The sequence below is a fragment of the Pan paniscus genome, chromosome 1, assembly GCF_029289425.2.
Source record: "Pan paniscus chromosome 1, NHGRI_mPanPan1-v2.0_pri, whole genome shotgun sequence".
Lineage (NCBI taxonomy): Eukaryota > Metazoa > Chordata > Mammalia > Primates > Hominidae > Pan > Pan paniscus.
In genome coordinates this window covers 89,675,843-89,698,292 of record NC_073249.2, presented here as the reverse complement: position 1 = coordinate 89,698,292, position 22,450 = coordinate 89,675,843, and the positions used below count along the sequence as shown (strand labels likewise).

The 22,450-nt window shown below is 45.3% G+C and overlaps 1 protein-coding gene across 2 annotated transcripts in view; it reads left to right on the top strand.

The window, feature by feature from the left end:
- The window catches only part of ATP1A4 (ATPase Na+/K+ transporting subunit alpha 4), a 38,752-nt gene that overhangs the window by 3,521 nt on the left and 12,781 nt on the right, over positions 1–22,450 (top strand). For both annotated transcript variants that reach the window (XM_003811891.4, XM_034938342.3), the window contains exons 3-16: positions 1,050–1,253; positions 2,031–2,144; positions 4,986–5,120; positions 5,393–5,510; positions 10,143–10,411; positions 12,514–12,712; positions 12,954–13,063; positions 13,264–13,398; positions 17,240–17,429; positions 17,574–17,746; positions 19,567–19,703; positions 20,097–20,247; positions 20,565–20,733; positions 22,078–22,232. In XM_003811891.4, the coding sequence (XP_003811939.1) occupies positions 1,050–1,253; positions 2,031–2,144; positions 4,986–5,120; positions 5,393–5,510; positions 10,143–10,411; positions 12,514–12,712; positions 12,954–13,063; positions 13,264–13,398; positions 17,240–17,429; positions 17,574–17,746; positions 19,567–19,703; positions 20,097–20,247; positions 20,565–20,733; positions 22,078–22,232 (2,259 nt within the window). The remainder of the gene's footprint in view (positions 1–1,049; positions 1,254–2,030; positions 2,145–4,985; positions 5,121–5,392; positions 5,511–10,142; positions 10,412–12,513; positions 12,713–12,953; positions 13,064–13,263; positions 13,399–17,239; positions 17,430–17,573; positions 17,747–19,566; positions 19,704–20,096; positions 20,248–20,564; positions 20,734–22,077; positions 22,233–22,450) is intronic.

The window sequence follows — 22,450 nt, the reverse complement described above, 5'->3', positions numbered from 1 at the left end:
GCACATAAGCTTGTGCACAAGAGTGGAATGAGAATCTATGCATTCATGTTTTTTGTTGGTATTCTTTTCTATTTATGTTTTTTAAAAATTTATGGGCCAGGTGCCGTGGCTCACACCTGTAATCCAAGGCAGGCAGATCACTTGAGGTCAGTAGTTGGAGACCAGCCTGGCCAACATGGTGAAACCCCATCTGTATTAAAAATACAAAAATTATCCTGGCATAGTGGCACACATCTGCAATCTCAGCTACTTGGGAGGCTGAGGCAGGAGAATCACTTGAATGCAGGAGAATCACTTGAACCTGGGAGATGGAGGTTGCAGTAAGCTGAGATCATGCCACTGCACTCCAGCCTGGGTGACAGAGCAAGACTCTGTCTCAAAAAAAAAATGGATATGTAGATGTACATATTTATGGTATACATGTATTATTCTGATATAAGCATACAATGTGTAATGATCAAATCAGGGTATTTAGGATACCCATAACCTCAAACATTTATCATTTCTTTGCATGGGAACATTCCAAATCCACTCCTCTAATTATTTTGATATCCATAATAAATTATTAACTATAGTTGCCCTATTGTGCTACCAAACACTAGATCTTATTCCCTCTAAGTTGGAGAGTCAAAGCGTGGTGTTAATATGTTATCAACATTAAGTATTATATTTCATCATGACATTGGCCCTGCACATTATAATTATCTGTATGTATTTATCTCCCCACTGGGGCACCTTAAGGGTAGGGACCATTCTTATTCATGTTGGTATCCTCAGCACCTAGGACCCGAGATAGGTTCTCAAGTTCAAAAAGGTTTGTGAATCAATCCATAAACAAAAACCTTCCTATGTAAGCATGCTAAATGACATCCCTCCTCCAATGCAAATTTTGAAACCTCACCTTATCCAAGAAGAACTTCCAGACTGACCTTCTGAAAGCGTCTTTAGTCTCTAGACCCATTCTGGGGCTCCAAATGTCAGGTTCCCCTTTGCTATGGCTGTTCCTCTTTTCACAGCTCTCTATCCAACCCTATTTCTTCTCTACACAGGGCCATAGCCACCAAAGGGCAAAGGAAATCCTGACTCGAGATGGACCCAATACTCTTACCCCACCCCCCACCACTCCAGAATGGGTCAAATTCTGTAAGCAACTGTTCGGAGGCTTCTCCCTCCTGCTATGGACTGGGGCCATTCTCTGCTTTGTGGCCTACAGCATCCAGATATATTTCAGTGAGGAGCCTACCAAAGACAACGTGAGTCTCTTCAGCTACTACTAGCCAGCCCTATCTCTGCTTAGCCCCAGACACTCTTTTGCTCAGCAGCCTAGCACTCCTGAAGTCCTCTGGCCCAAATACCTAATTACATTATTACATTAATGTAATAATGTAATAAATGTACATTAATTATAAATGTAATTGATTGTAATTAATTACAATGTAATTGATTAATTACATTGTAAGGAATGTAATTAATTATAAAATATAAATAAATGTACATTACATAATAATGTAATAAATGTACATTAATGTAATAAACCAAAATCCCTAATACTCCACTTTCTAAGTTCCATCTTGGTTCCTCTCACCTTTTAATCTAAAAAGCTTCTGGTCCAGTTCCCTGAGGTGCACAATGTCCCCGAAAAACTTGCTGTTCTTTGATGACCTTCCCAATTGATCCCCAAAGCACTTTGCAGTCCCTTTCTCTTCTCCACAATTTTAACCTCATCTCCTTCCTCCCAGCCTCCCTCACAATCCACCCCCTCCATCCAGAGATTAGCCTTCCTGGAGAGAAAGATACAGGCCTTCTCTGACCAGGAATTTTGCTGACGGCTCACCGTGGCTCAGGGTTCCTTCCCCAGGAAGCCAAGCGTACTGGTCCCACCTCAGATTCTTCTCTACCCCTCTGCTCTCAACTCAGTCTTACGGTCTCTTACACCTGGTGAAACTGCTGTGCCCCTTGCAGACTGATTTTCTGAGGATGAAGAAGAAGACAAGGTCCCACTGATAAACGCTTTCTTTCCCCACCCTCAGCTCTACCTGAGCATCGTACTGTCCGTCGTGGTAATCATCACTGGCTGCTTCTCCTATTATCAGGAGGCCAAGAGCTCCAAGATCATGGAGTCTTTTAAGAACATGGTGCCTCAGGTAGGATTGGAGTGGGAGGATCTAGTGGGAGCAGGAGCAGGATGTGGCCAAATACACAATGATGAAGTCCCGTGGAAAATTATATCCTATGATAAGTGAGCTGAGTGAGGTTGGTGATGAGGGGGTCAAGGTACTATATCAGTCCTTAAAAGTACCTGGAAAAGCTGTGAAACCCTGAGAAAGACATAACATCACCTATGAAGTGCTCTGATCTAGAAGGTAGAATCTGAATCTAAAGAAGAAACACCATACAAACCCCAAATAAGAACATTCTATTTTTTTAAAGAGACAAGTGTTGGTGGGGCTGGGAGGCGGGTGTGGTGGGGGGGTGGCTGGATTCTTCAAATATCAATGACCTCAAAGACAAAGAACAGCTGTGGGGATGTTCCAGATTAAACAGACCAGGCATAGTGGCTCACGCCTGTAATCCCAGCACTCTGGGAGGCTGAGGCAACAGGATCACCCAGGAGTTTGAGATGCTATCTCTGCAAAAATAAAATAAAATAAAATAGCTGGTCTACATCTGTAGTCTAAGCTACACAGGCAGCTGAGATGGGAGGATTACTTGAACCCAGGAATTTAAGTCTGCAGTGAACTGTGACCAACCTGGGCAAGACCCTGTCTCAAAAAATAATAATAATAATAAAAAGAGGCTAAAGAGGCATGACAACTATTCCGAGGGTGGTGGCTCCCACCTGTAATCCCAACCGTTTGGGGGACCGAGGCAAGAGCACTACTTGAGTCCAGGAGTTCAAGACGAGCCTGAGTAGTATAGTGAGACCTTATCTCTACAAAAAAATTTAAAAATTAGCTGAGCGTGCCTGTAGTGCCAGCTACTCAGGAGGCTGAGGTAGGAGGATTGCTTGAGCACGGAAGTCAGAGATTGCATGCCATTGCACTCCAGCCTGGTGACAGAGAGAGACGCTGTCTCAAAAAAAGACAGGGACGTGGCAACTAAATGCAATATCTAACCCTAGATCTGATTCTGTGCCAGAGGAGAAAGTAATGCTTTATTTTTACTTTTTATTTTGAGCTTTTATTTTAGATTCGGGGATACATGTGCAGGTTTGTTATATAAGTAAACTGTGTGTCACAGGGATTTGGTGTACAAATTATTTCATCACCCAGGTAATAAGCATAGTACCTGATAGGTAGGTTTTCTGTCCTCACGCTCCTCCCACCCTCCACCCTCAAGTAGGCCTTGGTGTCTGTTGTTCCCCTTCTTTGTGTCCATATGTACTCAGTGTTTAGCTTCCAGTTATAAGTGAGAACATAAGGTATTTGATTTTCTGTTCCTGTTAGTTTGCTTAGGACAATGTCCTCCAGCTCCACCAAAGATAATGCGTTAAAGGATGTATTGGGTCAATTGGCAAAACTGGAATACTGACAGATTAATACAGTAGATTAAAGTATCAATGTGAAACTTACTGAAATTGATAACTACATTGTGGTTGTTTAAGATAATATCTTAATTCTTGGGAAATGCACAATGAAGTTTTTAAGATAAAAGATCATGATGTAGGTAACTTACCCTCAAGTAGTTCAGGAAAAGAGTATACACACAGAGAGAGAGGATGAAAACAAATGACAAAGTAACTGGGGTGAAATGTTAATAAGTGAATCTGGATAAAGGTTATATAGGTGTTCTTGGTACTATTTTTATTCTTGCAACTTTTCTGAAAGTTTAAAATTATTTTCAAGTTAAATGTTTTTTAAAGGTACCTGGAAAGAATACGACGGTAAACAGAGGTTCCTAGGCACAGGACTGGAAACTTGCAAAGGAATAGGCTCCACATTTTCCCGATAATATGATCATGTTCCAGTAGTATAGCCCAGGATTTCCTTCTCTTTTTGGTATCACTTAATTCCTTCCTTGGGTAAGAGTTTTGGGACAAAGTGTTTGGGCAGTTTTGGAGACTAGGAGTTTAGGGATGGTTGGTTAGCTTTTGCTACCTAACAAACTACCCTAAAACTTAGTGGCTTAAAATAGCAAGCTCCTGTTTCTCATAATTCTGTGGCTGTGCTGTTGTTCCTCAGCTGGGGCTGGATGGTCTTAGATGACCTCATTCACACGTCTGGGCCCTCAGCTGAGATGACTGGGACAGCTGGGGCCTTTTTCTTCGTGATCTCTCTTTTTACAGAGAGGTTAGCTTGGGCTTGTTCATAGGGTGGCAGAGGATTCTCAGAAACAGGAATGCAAGCCCCAGCATGAAAGCACTTTTTTTTAAATTTTTTGAGACAGGGTCTCACTCTGTCACTCAGACTGAAGTGTAGTGACGTGATCACGGCTCACTGCAGCCTTAACCTTCTGGGCTCAAGCGATCCTCCAACTTTAGCCTCCCAAACAGCTGGGACTACGGGTGCATGCCACCACACCTGGCTAATTTTTTTTTCAATTTTTGTAGAGACAGGGTCTCCCTATGTTGCCCAGTCTGGTCTTAAACTCCTGGGTTCAAGCAATCCTCCCACCTCGGCCTCCCAGTGTGCTGGGATTACAGGTGTGAGCCACCGTCCCGGCCTGAAAGCACTTTTTAAACTCCTCTTTCCATCACATTCATTCTATGGGCCAAAGCAAGTCACATGGTCAAGCCCAGGTTTAGGGGTAGAGAGATAGACTCCACCTCTTAATGGGAAGAGCGTCAAAGTCACATTGCAAAGGGCCCTGCAAACAGCATCATGGGAATTTGCAATCTGCCAAAGACACCTTCAAGAATGATGTGGTGGGTGACAGTAAGAATGGGGAGTAAGGAGGAGGGAGACCAGTAACAGAAGGTTTTAGGCTAACAGTGGGATGAGGAAAGCCAAAAGTTTTGGAAATGATCCTGCACTATCCTGCCATAGCAAGCTCTGGTAATTCGAGGAGGAGAGAAGATGCAAATTAATGTACAAGAGGTGGTGTTGGGAGACCTGGTGGAAATCAAGGGTGGAGACCGAGTCCCTGCTGACCTCCGGCTTATCTCTGCACAAGGATGTAAGGTGAGGGGATGCCGAAAGCTATGTGAGGGACCCAAGCGTGATCTCATGGCAGGGTAGACACCTGGGCTGTTAGAGAAAGTATAAGCTTATTACTCAGAATCTTGAGAAGTTACAAGTGCAGATTTGATGTTAGAGACAACAGATGTGTAAATTTGTTTCTCTCAGTCTGTCAGTGATGATGTTGGTGACCAGATGAAGACATACTATTTTTGTAAATAAATCTGCCTTTTTTCCTATGCTCACCTTACAACGCGTCCCCTCTCCCATCCCAGGTGGACAACTCATCCTTGACTGGGGAGTCAGAACCCCAGAGCCGCTCCCCTGACTTCACCCATGAGAACCCTCTGGAGACCCGAAACATCTGCTTCTTTTCCACCAACTGTGTGGAAGGTGAATATCGAACCATAAGTAGCATAGATTCAAAAGCAGGCACCAAAACATCAAGATTTTAATAACTGTCTTCTAAAGGTAGCGAGGTAGGTAAGAGCCAGTAAACAGTCGAGCTTCTCCATCACGAGCTGTATGACCTCTGGTGAAAGGTCAAGGTCATCATTTCCACATTTGCACAATGATGACAGTAAAAGTCGTTACTCTGTAGATTTTCGTGTGAATTGAGATAATATATGTAAAATGCCCAGCACAAGACCTAATACATTGTAAGTGACCTACAATTATTAGGTATTATTTTAGCTTGTGAATGGACTATGCTGTTTAAGCTGAAAATGGCACAGAGGGGAGGAAAATTGTTCAGCCCTGCTAAGTCATTCTTCTCTTAAGGTAAGCCCTAACTTCTAACTAGTCCCCTATCCAAGAGAAGATATTGGCATTGGAAACTTGAATTACCAGAGGTGCCACTTAGACTTTACCACTTAAACTTTGGCTTTGCTCCTAGAATCTAGGAATCCTTGAACTGGGAGACAGTTCTGGCAAAGTGGTAATAAAAAGGGACTGAACATCATTCTGTCAATCTCTCCTTTGCCCTTTCCCCTTAAGGAGGCCTGAAGACTCCATGGAGCACACTTGAAAACTATTATTCATGCTTAAGAACAAATGTTTGGTTATCTAAAAATAGTTCTTTTGTTTGTTTTGTGTTTTTTTGAAACAGAGTCTCTCTCTGTTGCTCAGGCTGGAATGCAGTGGTGTGATCTCAGCTCACTGCAACCTCTGCCTCCCAAGTTCAAGCAATTATCCTGCCTCAGCCTCCCGAGTAGCTGGGATTACAGGTGCCCACCACCACGCCCAGTTATTTTGTGTATTTTTAGTAGAGATGGGTTTTCACCATGTTGGCCAGGCTGGTCTCGAACTACTGACCTCAAGTGATCTGCCCTCCTCGGCCTCCCAAAGTGCTGGGATTACAGACGTGAGCCACCATACCCAACCTAGAAATATTTTTTATTTGAATGCATAGTATTTGTTAAATATTATAAATATTATCTCTAATTCCCACATGCGCACAATACCCGATATTATCCCTATTTTACACGTAGCAGACTAAGGTTCAAAGAAATTAAGCACCATATCCAAGAGTACAACTCAATAGAAAGGAGGCGGGTCAGGGATTCTAATGTAGTTCTGTCTCCATATCTCATGCTCCTTCCACAGACCCTGCTCTGTGCTGAAAGATTGCTATTTAATTTGAAAATACCTTAAAGAAGAAGCGTAATGTTAAGACAGAATAGACTATGAGAAAGAATCCAACTAGAAAATAAAATACATATATTAAAAATGTTTTAAAACTGATTGGACAGAAGCAAGTTAGCAAGGTTTCCCCAAAAACACTAGATGTCTACTATTAGATTTTAGGAAAAAATTTGCCCAAATTTACCCTTACAAAGTAGGGTTTTCATCAGCTAAGTATATGTTCAGATAAAGGGTATGGAGGAAAGTGGATGGTGGCATTTCGACTGGGAAGCAAGGGTCTGTTTAGATAGCAAATGGTTTTGTAGGAGACTAACAAAACCCAACATGTGGCCAAGAAGGTGGAGCTAGGTAGAAGGAGCTGGGCGGAAGGACTTTCAGTTGAGGAATTTCTCAGCAATTCACAGACCGATAGCATTTACCCTAGATCAATTTGCCCTTTAACCTTTACCCTAGACTTTTAACCTTTGCCTTAGACCAATTTGCAAATTAGTAGCATAACTTTAACCTTTACCCTTGCCTCCCATGTCTCATCACCATAGACCTTGACATGGCTGTGGCACAGACTTCTCTTTGCGTTCTCATGCATCTTCAAGGGAGCCCAAGCTATTTCTCTGGCAATATATGGAAGGTGTATGAAGAAGCCAGTCTGGCCTGGGGTGCTGGATGCTTGGCCTTCTCAGCCTTCCCTGAGGTTGACATCAACCCAACCCCATCTCTAGACACACTGAGATTAATTATTAAATCCCGTTTCTCCAAGTGTGAGGAAACCATAGCAGAAGGAATAAAATAGAAGCACTAGACTAAACCATGACACAAGATATATGTAGGTGACACCATACACTACCCACCCTCCTCCACCCGACCCAAAATAGGAAACTCCTCAGCATCTCTCAAGTATTTCAGCATCTTCATTCCATAGGACCCAATATATGCCTTTGGCAACCAGTTTGAAGCCCATCTATAGAATGCCTCGGCCTGGGAATCTTTTCAGGATTCCTCCTCCACATAAACACTGACCTGACCTGTCTGCTCCTTGAGTAGGACCCTGCTCTCAGACTCATACAGCTAAAGGCAACCTTAGAAAACGGACACCACCACGTGCAGCAATGTTCATGGGAGCTCCCAGATTAGAGATGCTCCTACTAAGTCACAAGTATGAGTCTATATTGGTCCTACTGGAAACCCTAAGTTCATCTAAATGATGAGAAGAAAGAGAAAGAAACTAATTTTCAAGTGCCTATGATGTGCCTAACCTTCTTCTAGACTCTTAAAAATATTCAGTCCTCACAGTTTAGTAAGTGCTTTCATTCCATTTCAAAGATGAGGAAGCCTGACTCTCAGCATTTAAGTAACTTGCCCCAAGCAAAAGAGCTAGTAATTTAGAAAGCTGAACTTCCATCCCTGAGTCTTTCTGCTTTTAAAATAAATGCAGCTTCAGTGATACGTTGCCTAAGTGATTCTGACTCTGATTTCAATGGTAGAAATTTCAGTCATTATGGTAAAGCAGGAAGAATTACTTTAAGAAAAGAATTTTGTCATGCCCCTCATTTCAAGGTGAGTGGCCTGCGTCATGTGTGTGTAAAGCCAAACATGATGTCCAAGCTGCCCTTCTGACTGGGGCAGTGCTGGTGGAGAGGAAAGAGGGACCTCATAAGCACAGAAGCCCAGCTGTTATGGCCCGTGCTACCCAGCAGAGGTCAGATTGGCTCCAGCCAGCAAAGCAGGGAGGGGGCGCAAGTTACAGCAGGATTTCTCAACCACTCACATTTGGGGCTGGATAATTCTTTGTTGTGCGGGACAGGAGAGCTGTCTTGTGCGTGGCAGGATGTTTAACAGCATCCCTGGCCTCTACCCACTGCATGCCAGTAGGAGCCTTCTCCCACCCCAGTTGTGACCACCAAAAATGTCTCCAAGCATTGCCAAATGTCCCCAGGGAAGGGGGTTGGTGGGTAGGGATTGCCTCCAGTTGAGAACCACTGTGTTAGGGGATAAGGGGATGTTGGAACATAGGGCTCTACCAGAAGGGTAACCACTATTCCTGGGATCTAGAAACTCCTCAGCTGCTGAGGGCAAGATAAGAACTATATAGGCAATAGAAGATACTCAGATTAAGTATAATAAAGGCCTTCTTGACAGTGAAGGAAATTAGGCAATAAAATTGGGTATTTCAGGAGAACTGTGAGACCTCTTCAGAGATTTTTCAGACTAGAAGACCTTTATTTGTATAAACTAAATATGAGGAGAGCAGAACATAATGACCTCTCAGAGGGCCTTGAGTCTCCAGTTTGTTTTTGACCATTGACAGCTTGCTCTTTGTGGGAACCAAACCAAACAGCTTCCTCAATTCAGACTTAGCATGTCTTGGGTGACCATCTCTGATGGAAAAAAAAAGAAACAGCTTTTTTTTTTCTCTACACTCACACTGAACACAGAACACTTCTGTGTCCAACATGTGTAGACAGTTCTCCCCACCAACAACCAGTTCTCCAAAGGACGATGATTGGGTGTCCTATAATTCAATTCAACTCTGACACAATCCACCTGGAGATAGCATCAGATCCCACAGGTTAGGGCTCAGCCCCACAAGACAGTCCCTAACTCTAGACCCCAGTCGCAAGTCCTAGGTTATGGCCTGGCTATAAATTGGGGTTCCCACGACTCCCTCCTCAGGTTTGATTAATTTGCTAGGATGGCTCACAGAACTCAGGGAAACACCTTACTTAGGTTTACCCATTATTATAAAGGATATTACAAGGATACAGATGAGCAGTCACATGGAAGAGACGCACAGGACAAGGCACGTCGAAGGAGCATGGAGGAGCGTCCGTGCCCTCTCCTGTCCAGGGTGCCCTCCAGTAACCCTCCACATGGTCATACACATAGACACTTTCCAAACCCAGTCCTTTGAGGTTTTTAATGGAGATTTCATTACATAGGTATAATCGGTTACATTATTAGCCATTGGTGATCAACTCAACCTTCATCCCTCCTCCCCTCCAAAGAGATCAGTCCATGAACTGCAAGTTCCAACTCTCTAATCACATGGTTATCTGCCCTGGCCACCAGCCCCATCCTGTGGCTATCCAGGAACCCACCAAGAGTCACCTCATTAGAACAAAGATACTCCTATCACCCAGGAAACTCCAAGGCATTTAAGAGTTCTGTGTCAGACACTCCTATCACTCAAGAAATTACAAGGGTCTCAGGAGCTCTGCGTCCAGAACTGGGTCAAAGACCAAATATTAGAACAAAAGATTCTCCTAGCACCCCTATCTTTAAGGGTTTTTAGAAGCTCTATGTCAGGAAGTGGGGGCAGAGACCAATATCTATACTTCTTATCATATCACAACATCACATTGCCCTCTCCTGCTTCATCCACAGGAACCGCCCGGGGTATTGTGATTGCTACGGGAGACTCCACAGTGATGGGCAGAATTGCCTCCCTGACGTCAGGCCTGGCGGTTGGCCAGACACCTATCGCTGCTGAGATCGAACACTTCATCCATCTGATCACTGTGGTGGCCGTCTTCCTTGGTGTCACTTTTTTTGTGCTCTCACTTCTCTTGGGCTATGGCTGGCTGGAGGCTATCATTTTTCTCATTGGCATCATTGTGGCCAATGTGCCTGAGGGGCTGTTGGCCACGGTCACTGTGAGTAGACAGGGTGGAAAATGGCCTCAGGGCAGACAAACCACCCCAGGGAAAAGGGATCACTAGCTTCTCTTTTGTTGTTGAACCTTTCAAGTGCAGGGTCTTCCTGATATGTAAATAGGTATCAGGAATAATTTAGCTCTCAATATTACACTGACTCCTTCTGCCCATATATTTCGGTGTCTTCTCTTTCCTCAATGAGAGAGGAAGCAAGTTTCAATGGAAAGTGCATTGGATTATCAGTCACTGAGAGTGAGTTCTAGTATTGGCTAAATCACTTAACATCTCCAGACCTCAATTTATTCATCAGTTTATGGAGGAAGATTAATTTGGAATTATAGAATCCTACAGGAAAGGACTTCAAAGATCATATAAATTCAACCTTTCAACCAGTGCTGAATATCCTCTATAAAACCCATGGGAGATGATTATTATTTATATTAATTGGGAAGCCCACCCCTTTCTGTCTCAATTCGTTTCATTGTTGGCTTGCTCTATTTAAATTTCACTGTGTTAAGCAGAACTATAAATCCCTGTTTGTCCTAAGTTTCCCAGCTGAAGAAACACAAAATAAGTCAATTCTTTCTCTTCTACAGACTAGCGCTTTAGATTTTTGATGGTAGCCATTATGTCCCCTCAAACTCTGGTGGTAGCAGGTGAAATAATCCCTCTTCCCTTAGCCATTCTTCCTATGACATGGTCTGTAGGCCACCTGTCTTGATGATCACCTGTTGAGGGTATGCTCTAGTTTGTCAATATTCTTAAAAGAGAAATGGCAATAATACTTGGGGTGTGTTTGGACTAGCACAAAAATGTAGGGACTAGTGATATTATGTAAATACATTATAACCCCTAATCCTGTTATTAGAAGCCCATACTTAGATAACCACAGCCTAAGAATTCATTAGCTTTTAAAACAATCTTGCTTCACACTTGACTTACATTGCCTTCACAATCAACAAAAGTCTTTTGGTTTAAATGATTTTTCAAGTCCTTTTCAATGCTGTGATATTATTGTTATCTCCTCCACATTCTTTGTTTAAACTATTGGTCTGCCGGGCGCGGTGGCTCACACCTGTAATCCCAGCACTTTGGGAGGCCGAGGTGGGCGGATCACGAGGTCAGGAGATCAAGACCGTTCTGGCTAACACAGTGAAACCCCATCTCTACTAAAAATACAAAAAAAAATTAGACAGGCATGGTGGCTGGCGCCTGTAGTCCCAGCTACGTGGGAAGATGAGGCAGGAGAATGGCTTGAACCCGGGACGTGGAGTTTGCAGTCAGCAGAGATCATGCCACAGAATGAGACTCCGTCTCGAGAAAAAAAAAGAATTATTGGTCCAACACCCCCTCCACACCTAGCATCTTATACCACCATAAAAGATTAGCTATCTATGTGGTCCCTGAAAAGATTGGACTTAAAGAGGTGTGGCCTAAACTTGAATGAAAAAGAGATTGCTGAATAGAAAAGATGCAAAGATCCTGAGGGAGCAGAATATTCCAGGGGGGAATAAAGAGGATCCCTGTCTATGATACCCTGGTAAAGAAATACACTCTTTTTTGGCCAGGCACGGTGGCTCACATCTATAATCCCAGCACTTTGGGAGGCCAAGGCACGCAGATCACTTGAGCCCAGGAGTTCGAGACCAGCCTGGCCAACATGGTGAAACCCTGTCTCTACTAAAAATACAAAAATTAGCTGAACATGGTGGTGCATGCCTGTAGTCTGAGCTACTTGGGAGCCTGAGGCAGAAGAATTGCTTTAACCTGGGGGATGGAGGTTGCAGTTAGCCAAGATCATACTCTGCACTCCAGTCTGGGTAACACAGAGTGAGACTCTGTCTCAAAAACAAAAACAGAAAAAGACATTTTTTTTAAATACACTCTTTTTTGAAACTCTTACCATAAAGCACAAACCACAATCACTTTCCTAATTTCCTTTACCACAGCCAGAAATGAAATGTGTAAAGAGTAGGTGGGAACAAAAGGGAAATAAGTACAAAAAATTAAAATAGCATTAAAAATGATCAAATATCCACAATGCAAAATGGTGTGAGTATTCCATCTCCCATGTGTGTTCTCTCCTCTCTTCTTGGCTTCAGGTGTGCCTGACCCTCACAGCCAAGCGCATGGCACGGAAGAACTGCCTGGTGAAGAACCTGGAGGCGGTGGAGACGCTGGGCTCCACGTCCACCATCTGCTCAGACAAGACGGGCACCCTCACCCAGAACCGCATGACCGTCGCCCACATGTGGTTTGATATGACCGTGTATGAGGCCGACACCACTGAAGAACAGACTGGTGACTAGTGGTATTGGTGGAACAAGAGTGGAGGGATTTGGGGGATGTGATGAGTGAGCTGAGAGAGAATGGTGAGTCCAGACAGACAGGAGGGAGCCTGAAAGTGGAGTGGAGAAGAGGGAGGTGTGAAGGAAAAGAAATGCTGCTCCTGTGAAGTATCTGGGTGCCAAAGAGGATGTGAATAACCGCTTGCTTAAAATTCTCATTCCCTGCTCACAATTCGTCCTTTCTTTCTCCCTAGGAAAAACATTTACCAAGAGCTCTGATACCTGGTTTATCCTGGCCCGAATCGCTGGCCTCTGCAACCGGGCTGACTTTAAGGCTAATCAGGAGATCCTGCCCATTGCTAAGGTGTCAGGCCCAAGGGGAAGAGGGTACCTCAGTGTCCAGGGTGTAACCTGACCTCTCCCAAAAAATCCTCTCCTGGAGCTCAGTAATTTCCCCCCAGGTACCCGCCCTCCCCATTTGTCCCCTCTCCATGTTGCCACAGGTATGCCTCATGCCCAGGTAGCATGCCCCTGGGGCTTACTATACAAACCCCATCTTGGCAGAGGGCCACAACAGGTGATGCTTCCGAGTCAGCCCTCCTCAAGTTCATCGAGCAGTCTTACAGCTCTGTGGCGGAGATGAGAGAGAAAAACCCCAAGGTGGCAGAGATTCCCTTTAATTCTACCAACAAGTACCAGGTACAGAACCCACAAAGGTAGGAGAATGGTGGTGGGGGATGGGCTTATCACTGGGACAAGGGGAGCTTTGCCTCTGCCTTCAACTTCACCTCAGAGCAGCAGAGGAGCTCAGCAGAACCTGCATCCCAATTAACAGAAGACTCACATCAAGAGAACGTGACAAACAGGTAAAGAGAGGCGAAACAGGTGATAAAGGGAGAGGCATCAGTCAGTCCTATGCAGAGATCTGAGCTCTGCCACTTGGGGAAAAAGCGAGTCATAAAATCCTCTCTGAAATGTCTGTAGACAGCAGAAGATGGTTGGTGAAAGTCATGTTAGAGTCATATGCAGCTGTTAGGAGGCCCCTCTGTGTCTACTAGGAGATTTGCCGCTGCAGAATTAGGTTGCATTTGCAGACACTTTATTTCATTAGCCATCAATATTTCCTTTCACCCCACACTTGACTTGCAGTTCTAGTGGCTGCCAGCAGGTAGGCGATCAGGAGTCTCTGCCTCCATTGGCGCCTGACCCTCTCCCCTGTGTGTCTTGTAACTTCTTTTCTTATAAGGATGCAAATCATATTAGATTAGGGCCTTCCCTACTTCTATGTAACCTTAACTAATTACATGTGTTCGTGTTCGTGAAGTTTTTCATTTCCCAGGAACATTTTGGTCCACTCTCCGGGGAGGAGTGGACAAGAGCAGGGGAAATGCTGAGTGAGGGACCATGAAGGGACAGGAAAGAGTCTTTCTCTCCAAAGTAGAATCTGGGCAGACTGAAGAGAGGGTTATGGTAGGATGCAGGAACAGTGACATTATCAGAATTGGAGCTTTGCCAGGCTCAAGCTGAGTTCCACAGGGCAATCATGATTTGCTCAGGGAAGTAGATTCTTCAACTCCTTGCATTACTGAAAAGGCCAGACATTCAGGTGTGGGTAAAATGTCTCAGAGAAAATGACAATGAGACTCCCAAGTCTGCTGGTATCTTTTTTTTTTTTTTTTTTTTTTTGAGAAGGAGTTTTGCTCTTGTTGCCCAGGCTGGAGTGCAATGGCGCAATCTTGGCTCACTGCAACCTCCACCTCCTGGGTTCAAGGGATTCTCCTGTCTCAGCCTCCGGAATAGCTGGGATTACAGGCATGTGCCACCACGCCCGGCTAATTTTTTGTATTTTTGGTAGAGACGGGATTTTACCATGTTGGCTATGGTGGTCTTGAACTCCTGACCTCAGGTGATCCACCCGCCTCAGCCTCCCAAAGTGCTAGGATTACAGGCGTGAGCCACCATGCCTGGCCTCTATATAAATTTTTTTTAACTGAATTACTCATAGTTTTACACTGAAAACTGAGCAAGTAAGGGTTAAATAGATCTATCCTTTTCTGTCTCAACTGGTTGTTAGTCAATGTAATAAAATAGGTCTCTTAGGCCCAAATGGCAAACTTATTCCCATTTTTTTCTGATGTTTAGTGGCCTCATTAGTCTGACAGGAATTCTGTGGCTTGGCAGGGCCTTTGACAGCAGCATAGCCTTTAACTGGAAAGAATTAGGTACCTCTCCGTCCATGTGATTCAAAATAAAAGCAAAACATATTCACAACATTTGTTGGGGCATCCAACAAATAGTGACTTTCTCTCAAATGACTATGTTGGTGCCTCTTCCGAGCTACCAAACATGCGGCTCAAATGGCAGACTTGTCCTCAGTGGTTCACCGAGTGTGACAGGCTGTCCCACTGGCCGCCAAGCTCTGGCAGGCACTTGTTCTGGGAGGCCCTCAGTTTGCTGCCTTCCTTAGCTTGCCCTAAAGGTGGAGACTCCAGTCTTTGCAAGAGACATCTCAGACTGCTGGCGGTTTGCAGAGCCTGGTCTGTCTCCCTCTGAGATAAAAATGAAACGAAGAAGATGCTCTGTTCCAGCATTTCCAGACTTCTCCCTCCGTCTCTTTTATATGTAATTTTCTATCAAGATGTGATTTTCTTCCGTGACCTCTGAGATTACTAGTAGGTCTTGCCATCACCTCCTGGGCCCTTCACTTATTCAACACATTTTACTGAGCACTTAGAAAACTGAGCTCTTTAAACCTTTTCCAGCTTTCTGCTTAAGTGAGTTACGGTTCTTCCTCTTAATTGCTTAAGCATATTTTGAATGTAACTGAACAAACGAACAGAACAGTTGTAACCACGTTTTGTGCACTGGTTTCCCACCCTGCTTACCCTGTGGGCAGTACAGTCTGGCCTCCTCTGCACTCCCGCTGTTCCTTTCAATGCATCGATTTTGTTCTCAACAGGCGACCTAGCGGGCATTTCCTGTCCATCACAAGAGGAACCCCATGGAGAGCTCCTTTTCATACATCAGAGATCAAGAGGAAATGCAAAACCCACATTTCTCTCTCCTTGCTGCGGGTTGTCCCCTCGGGTTCATTTCATGAATGTGCCCTTTCCCTCCCCCACCACAGCCACAAGGACTCCCATGCCCAACCACACTAGCTAGCCCCTCTCAGGAGACTTCTCACGCTTTTAGGAGACAGAGGCCCAGGGACTAGAATGACTAACTTATTTTTGGATTGTACTTCACAGTTTTCAAAGTATTTTCTACACTATCTCTTATAAAAACCCAATGAAGGGCCAGGTGTGGTGGCTCATGCCTGTAATCCCAGCAGTTTGGGAGGCCAAGGTGGGCAGATCACCTTAGGTCAGGAATTCAAGACCAGGCTGACCAACATGGTGAAACCCCCATCTCTGCTAAAAATGCAAAAAATCAGCCAGGCATAGTGGCGGTGCCTGTAATCCCAGCAGTTTCCGAGGCCAAGGTTGGTAGATCACCTGAGGTCAGGAGTTCAAAACCAGCCTGACCAGCATGGTGAAACCCCCCGTCTCTGCTAAAAATGCAAAAAATCAGCCCGGCATAGTGGCGGTGCCTGTAATTCCAGCTACTCGGGAGGCTGAAGCAGGAGAATCACTTGAACCCAGAGGCAGAGGTTGCAGTGAGCTGAGATCACACCACTGCACTCCAGCCTGGGCAACAGAGTGAGACTCCATCTTCAAAAACAAAAACAAAACATGACAAAAAACCCCATGAAGGAGGCAAGGCAGAGGCTTTTATGTTTTGTCGAAGGAACTAAGATTTTGCGAAGTTAAATGGACTGACCTGAGGTCATAAAGCATTCTTGCTAGCCCCAGAACACAGGTCTTTGGACTTTTTTTTTTTTTTTTTTTTTTTTGAGACGGCGTCTGGCTCTGTCACCCAGGCTAGAGTGCAATAGTGCAATCTTGGCTCACTGCAACCTCTGCTTCCAGGGTTCCAGCGATTCTCCTGCCTTAGCCTCCCAAGTGGCTGGGATTACGGGCACATGCCACCATGCCCAGCTAATTTTTGTATTTTTAGTAGAGACGGGGTTTTGCCATGCTGGCCAGGCTAGTCTTGAACTCCTGACCTCAAGCAATCCACCCGCCTCGGCCTCCCAAAGTGCTGGGATTACAGGCATGAGCCGCTACGCCTGGCCTTCAGACTCTTTTTCTTTCCTGTCTACTCTCTTTTCTTTCTTTGCCAGCCCCACTATTTCTGCTGTCTCGCCATCCAGTTGGCAAGGATGCAGGGGAAAAGTGAGAGTGCCTGGTTCTGCCCCCAGGGAGCTTCAGGCTGAGAAGATAATAGAGATTCCTGTGCAAATAATACCAGGCTGCAGTTTCCTGGAAAAAGGAGGAGGGGCTGGGCTCAACCTGGGGCGAGATGTGCATGGGGAGGGGAGGGAATAAAAGAAATGGGGGTATGAAACACATTTTTTTGCCTTTGAAACCTTCCCCTTCTTTTTGCCCCTGATCCTTGGTCTCTCCTCCTGTCCCATCAGTGCTCCCTCTGCTCTCCCTAGATGTCCATCCACCTTCGGGAGGACAGCTCCCAGACCCACGTACTGATGATGAAGGGTGCTCCGGAGAGGATCTTGGAGTTTTGTTCTACCTTTCTTCTGAATGGGCAGGAGTACTCAATGAACGATGAAATGAAGGAAGCCTTCCAAAATGCCTATCTAGAACTGGGAGGTCTGGGGGAACGTGTGCTAGGTGAGGAGCTTTGGGAGAAGTTTTTAAGAGAATGGCATCAAAATGGTTATTATCCGTGGGGTGAGAAATCAAGGATGTTGGGGTAAGCAGACAGGAATATAGAGTGCTGGATGACTACTGGTCCCTCCCTCTGTCTCTCTCCAGGCTTCTGCTTCTTGAATCTGCCTAGCAGCTTCTCCAAGGGATTCCCATTTAATACAGATGAAATAAATTTCCCCATGGACAACCTTTGTTTTGTGGGCCTCATATCCATGATTGACCCTCCCCGAGCTGCAGTGCCTGATGCTGTGAGCAAGTGTCGCAGTGCAGGAATTAAGGTAAATACTTGCCCAGACCGGGAGCCCCTCACCTGTCACAAGTTGAAGCATCTACTAGAAGGCCTTGCGCAGAGTAGACGCTTAATACTCTTAGTTTAATTGAGCGGATTTCTGTTTCCTTGGGCTTATGATTTTTAATTAATAGTAAGTTTCCTCTCCAGTTAGAATTCTACTTGCATTGAACATTAGAATCACCAGGGAGGCTTTAAAAATCGGATGTCTAGGACACACCCCAGACCGATTTAATTAGAAACTCTCAGGATAGGATCCTGGCAACAGTATTTTTAAAAACTTTCCTGGAGATTCCAATGAGCAGAGAAGTTTGAGAACCAGCGTCCGGCCCAGTGCTTCTCAGACCAACGTGCATGCAGATCCCTCAGGGATTGTTTTGAAATGCAGATCTGGCTTCAGAAGGTCCATGGAAACCTGAAAGACTGCATTTTTAACGAGCTCCCAGGCGATGCTGTTGCTGCTGGTCGGCAGACCACACTAGGAATAGCAAAGTGCTAGATGTCGTGTAAATGTGCTGCTGAGATGGGTGGTAAAAGGGTGAGGCTAGGAGGGCTGGGGCTCTGGACCAGGCAATAGTGAGAATGAGATATTGAGAGCTGAAGGATCTTCAATGGGTGTGAGCAGCTGCCCTAAGAGGTATATGCCCAGGTCTAAAAACTGGAAACCAAAAATCGGTCAGAGCAAGAGTGAAAGTTCAGCTTCAGAACAAACCCAGAGGTAGAAAATCCTCTTTGGTCAGGGTGGGCCTTGAACTTCATGGGATGGCAGCAATAGAATTCTTCAAATTCTGAGGTGTTCTGTGTCCCATGTTTCCCAGGTCAAATTCTAAGACTCATCATATACATCTTTACAGCGTAGATATAGACACCTTCCCTGCTCATACCTTACATTCTGGATTACCTGTGTATTCTGGCTCCTAGACTTGGGGGATTGGAGGTATTTAAGGAGAACTAGGTGTTCTCTGTTGGAACTGGCTTTATGTTAGACCTGTGACTGTTGGCAGTTTGTCCAGGGTCAGTCTGGGCCATGTGTGCTGGGAGGGACTTGGGAACCCTGGGCAGTGGTTTCCAGGTAGTGATCATTCCTCCATTCCTTCATTCAGTAATTATTTGTTGATGGCTTACTATGTGCTAGGCATTGTGCTAGGGCAGGAAACTTTACAAGGAAGCCACCCTTGCAGAGCTCTCAGTTCAGTGGGGAAGAGAGATAAACAGGCAATCACCATACAGAGAAGTGTGGCAAGTGCTGAAATATGGCAGGAACGGAATGCTGTGAAAGCACGTGGCCTGGGTATTCATCTTTGGGTAGAAATGGGACAGGACTAGGTACCAGGTATCCAAAACCAAGCTGAAACCAAGGCACAGGGTGAGGCCACAGAAAGAAGAAAGGTAGAGTGAGAATTTCAATGCACTGGGCCTTAGATGAAACTTTGCTAGGCAGATGGATTATTCCAGACATTCCTTTATTACCACTTGTTCTATGTGTAGGTGTTTCTGTCTTTGCACTTAAGGAAGCAGAATAGCTTCTGGAGCAATTAAATGAAATTCTGAATATAGTCAAATCTCTGGCTTATTCCTGGTAAATCTAGGACCCAAATTGTCCTGTTTTATGGTCTCATGGTCTTGACCCACTCCCAAGGGTTGAAATCACAGTAGCATGGTTTTTGGTCTACACCACAAGTTCTTGGGAATGAGCGACTAAAACCCTTGTTGAAAAAAGCAGTGGTCTGTCAGTTCTTAGAGGAGAAAAATGAAGGATCCGGGCTCTGAAGATGATTCTGCTCCTCTTCCCTCTCCTTCCCAACCCAGGTGATCATGGTAACAGGAGATCATCCCATTACAGCTAAGGCCATTGCCAAGGGTGTGGGCATCATCTCAGAAGGCACTGAGACGGCAGAGGAAGTTGCTGCCCGGCTTAAGATCCCTATCAGCAAGGTCGATGCCAGGTGAGATCACTAAAGAACTCAAGATCTGCCATGTTCCCTCCATCCCCAGCCTGCCCCACCCAGATGCCACTTTACTAAAGTTCTTGGAGTCTCCTTCAATAGGTAGGATGTGTGGGGTTTACACTACAAAGTAAAACATAATAGGAAAATAAAGTGAATATGTCAGTGGGTTTTCAAAGGAAGCAAGATGAAGAAAGAGGTAAAGAGAGGAGTGGTTGGCAAAAGTGTGGGGAGGGAATAGGATGTGTCAATTTGGGGACAATATAGGGCTAGGGACAAGTGAGGAGACTAGGTTGAAAGAAGAAGCAATGAAGCTATAGTCAAGATTGGCACCAAGACCCCTGGTGAATTCTCAACACTCAAAACTAGCCTTTTGAAATTATTTTCCCTCAGTGCTGCCAAAGCCATTGTGGTGCATGGTGCAGAACTAAAGGACATACAGTCCAAGCAGCTTGATCAGATCCTCCAGAACCACCCTGAGATCGTGTTTGCTCGGACCTCCCCTCAGCAGAAGCTCATCATTGTCGAGGGATGTCAGAGGCTGGTAAGGAACGAAAAGGAGCCCCAAGGAAACTGGCAGAACTCCTGTGGCTTAGCCCCATCCCAAACCAAGCAGAGGAACATGTGGGCTGGGCTAGAGGAGACTCCAGAGAGTACCCCATCTGGAACCTCCATGGTGGCCTTCAGTTTGGGGCTCCCTGAAAGTTTAAATATCTCAGGAGGAGTGGGAGAAGGACGGGAGCCCTAGATCAAGCATGATTACATCAGGAAACAAGGGATGCAGAAAGCTTACTGATCTTTGGGACTAGTTCTGGATCTGATGCAATAAATTGTTCACTCTCTCTGTCTGGACTTCCTCAGGGAGCCGTTGTGGCCGTGACAGGTGACGGGGTGAACGACTCCCCTGCGCTGAAGAAGGCTGACATTGGCATTGCCATGGGCATCTCTGGCTCTGACGTCTCTAAGCAGGCAGCCGACATGATCCTGCTGGATGACAACTTTGCCTCCATCGTCACGGGGGTGGAGGAGGGTGAGGAGGCAGGGTGCCCAGGGTGGAGACTTCAACCTTGGACTCAGGTGGGGGTTGGTGTACATCCCCTCTTTCCGTTTTCCCATCATCCAACCTGCATGAGCCTGTACGGGCTCAGAAGAAAATCACTGTAAGACAAAATTTTGCAAATTAGATCAGCTGGTACATAGACCATCACTATCTGCAACCCCTTTTGATGAGATCGGAGAAAAGTCCCTTTTATTCATTTTGTTTTCCTATCAGGGAGACTGAGACTCTGGTATACATAATATCGTCATTGTCCTCTCACTGGACTTCAAGTAGGCCCACAGCCAGTTCCAAGATGTAGCCACACCCCTGGGACTATTCCATGCGCTGCAATCTTTAGGAGGGTCCCCTAGGAACCTGTTGCCTAAATAATGGTGACACATCAGGATCAGCTGGAGCTTGACCCGTGAATTGACTGCATGAGCCCAATTACACACCCTCTTCCTCAGAGAACTGTGAAGAGAATGCCCTCCTGCGAACAGGAGAGATCCAGAATTCTGCATTCCAGGTTCCCTGCTTTCTGCCTGGAGCTATCTTACTAAAACATATGGCAATCCACATCATAATCATGATTACCATTTTATTGAAACCTTGTATAATCCTGACACTTTGCTTGGTATTTTATATCCACTCAATTCAATAAGTTCATTTGAACACTGACTACGTGGGAGGCACTATGTTTGATGCTGGGGATACAACAGTAGGGAGAACAAAGACACAAATCCCTGCCCTCATGTAACTTAATTTCTAGTGGGGATGACAAACAATAAAATAATTAAATTATATAGTATGTTAAAAGAAGATAAGTGCCATGGGACAGACCAAGCAGAGAGTGCAGAGAGGGATTCGATCTTTGAAAAGGCAGTCAGAGACGGATGCAGCAATCTTGCAAGGCAGGAGGAATGAAGCTCACGGAGGCGAGGGTGCCCAAGGTCACAGCTAGCTATGGCAGAAGATGGGATTTGAACACAAGCCTGTCCCAAGCCCTGGCTGTTTCCATTTCAGCCTTAATCTTGTAAAGGCTTTTATACTGACATTCTCAAACATCGCAGGATTAACCAGGCCCAACCCTGCTAATTTTCAGAGATCAGATAACGTTAGCTAGGGTGAATCTAAGAACAAAGAGTACACAGACGGCATGGCTCTGATTAAAAGGCACACAATTTAGAAACAATACTGGGACCCTGGAGGTCTAGGACCTCCAGACCGTTTCCTGGACTGTGACACTTCTTTGAGGTGGCCTGTCTGTCCTGGAGCTGGTTTGAGGGAGGCGTGTTCTCCCAGGGCTTCTCACAGGAGGTTGACCTTCCTCCCCAGGCCGCCTGATCTTTGACAACCTGAAGAAATCCATCATGTACACCCTGACCAGCAACATCCCCGAGATCACGCCCTTCCTGATGTTCATCATCCTCGGTATACCCCTGCCTCTGGGAACTATAACCATCCTCTGCATTGATCTCGGCACTGACCTGGTAAGGGCCAAGCTGGTGAGCAAGAGATTCCCAGAATTCTGCCTCCTAAGCTCCCTGCTTTCTGCCTGGAGCTATCTTACTAAAACTCATGACAACCCACTTATGATCCAGCTCTCGCACCTCCTGCAAGATGGATTGAGGCTGCGTCAAGACAGAATGGTAGAGCTTGAATTACTGCTGGGTTTCCTTCTGAACTTTGTGACCCCTGTCATCCCCAC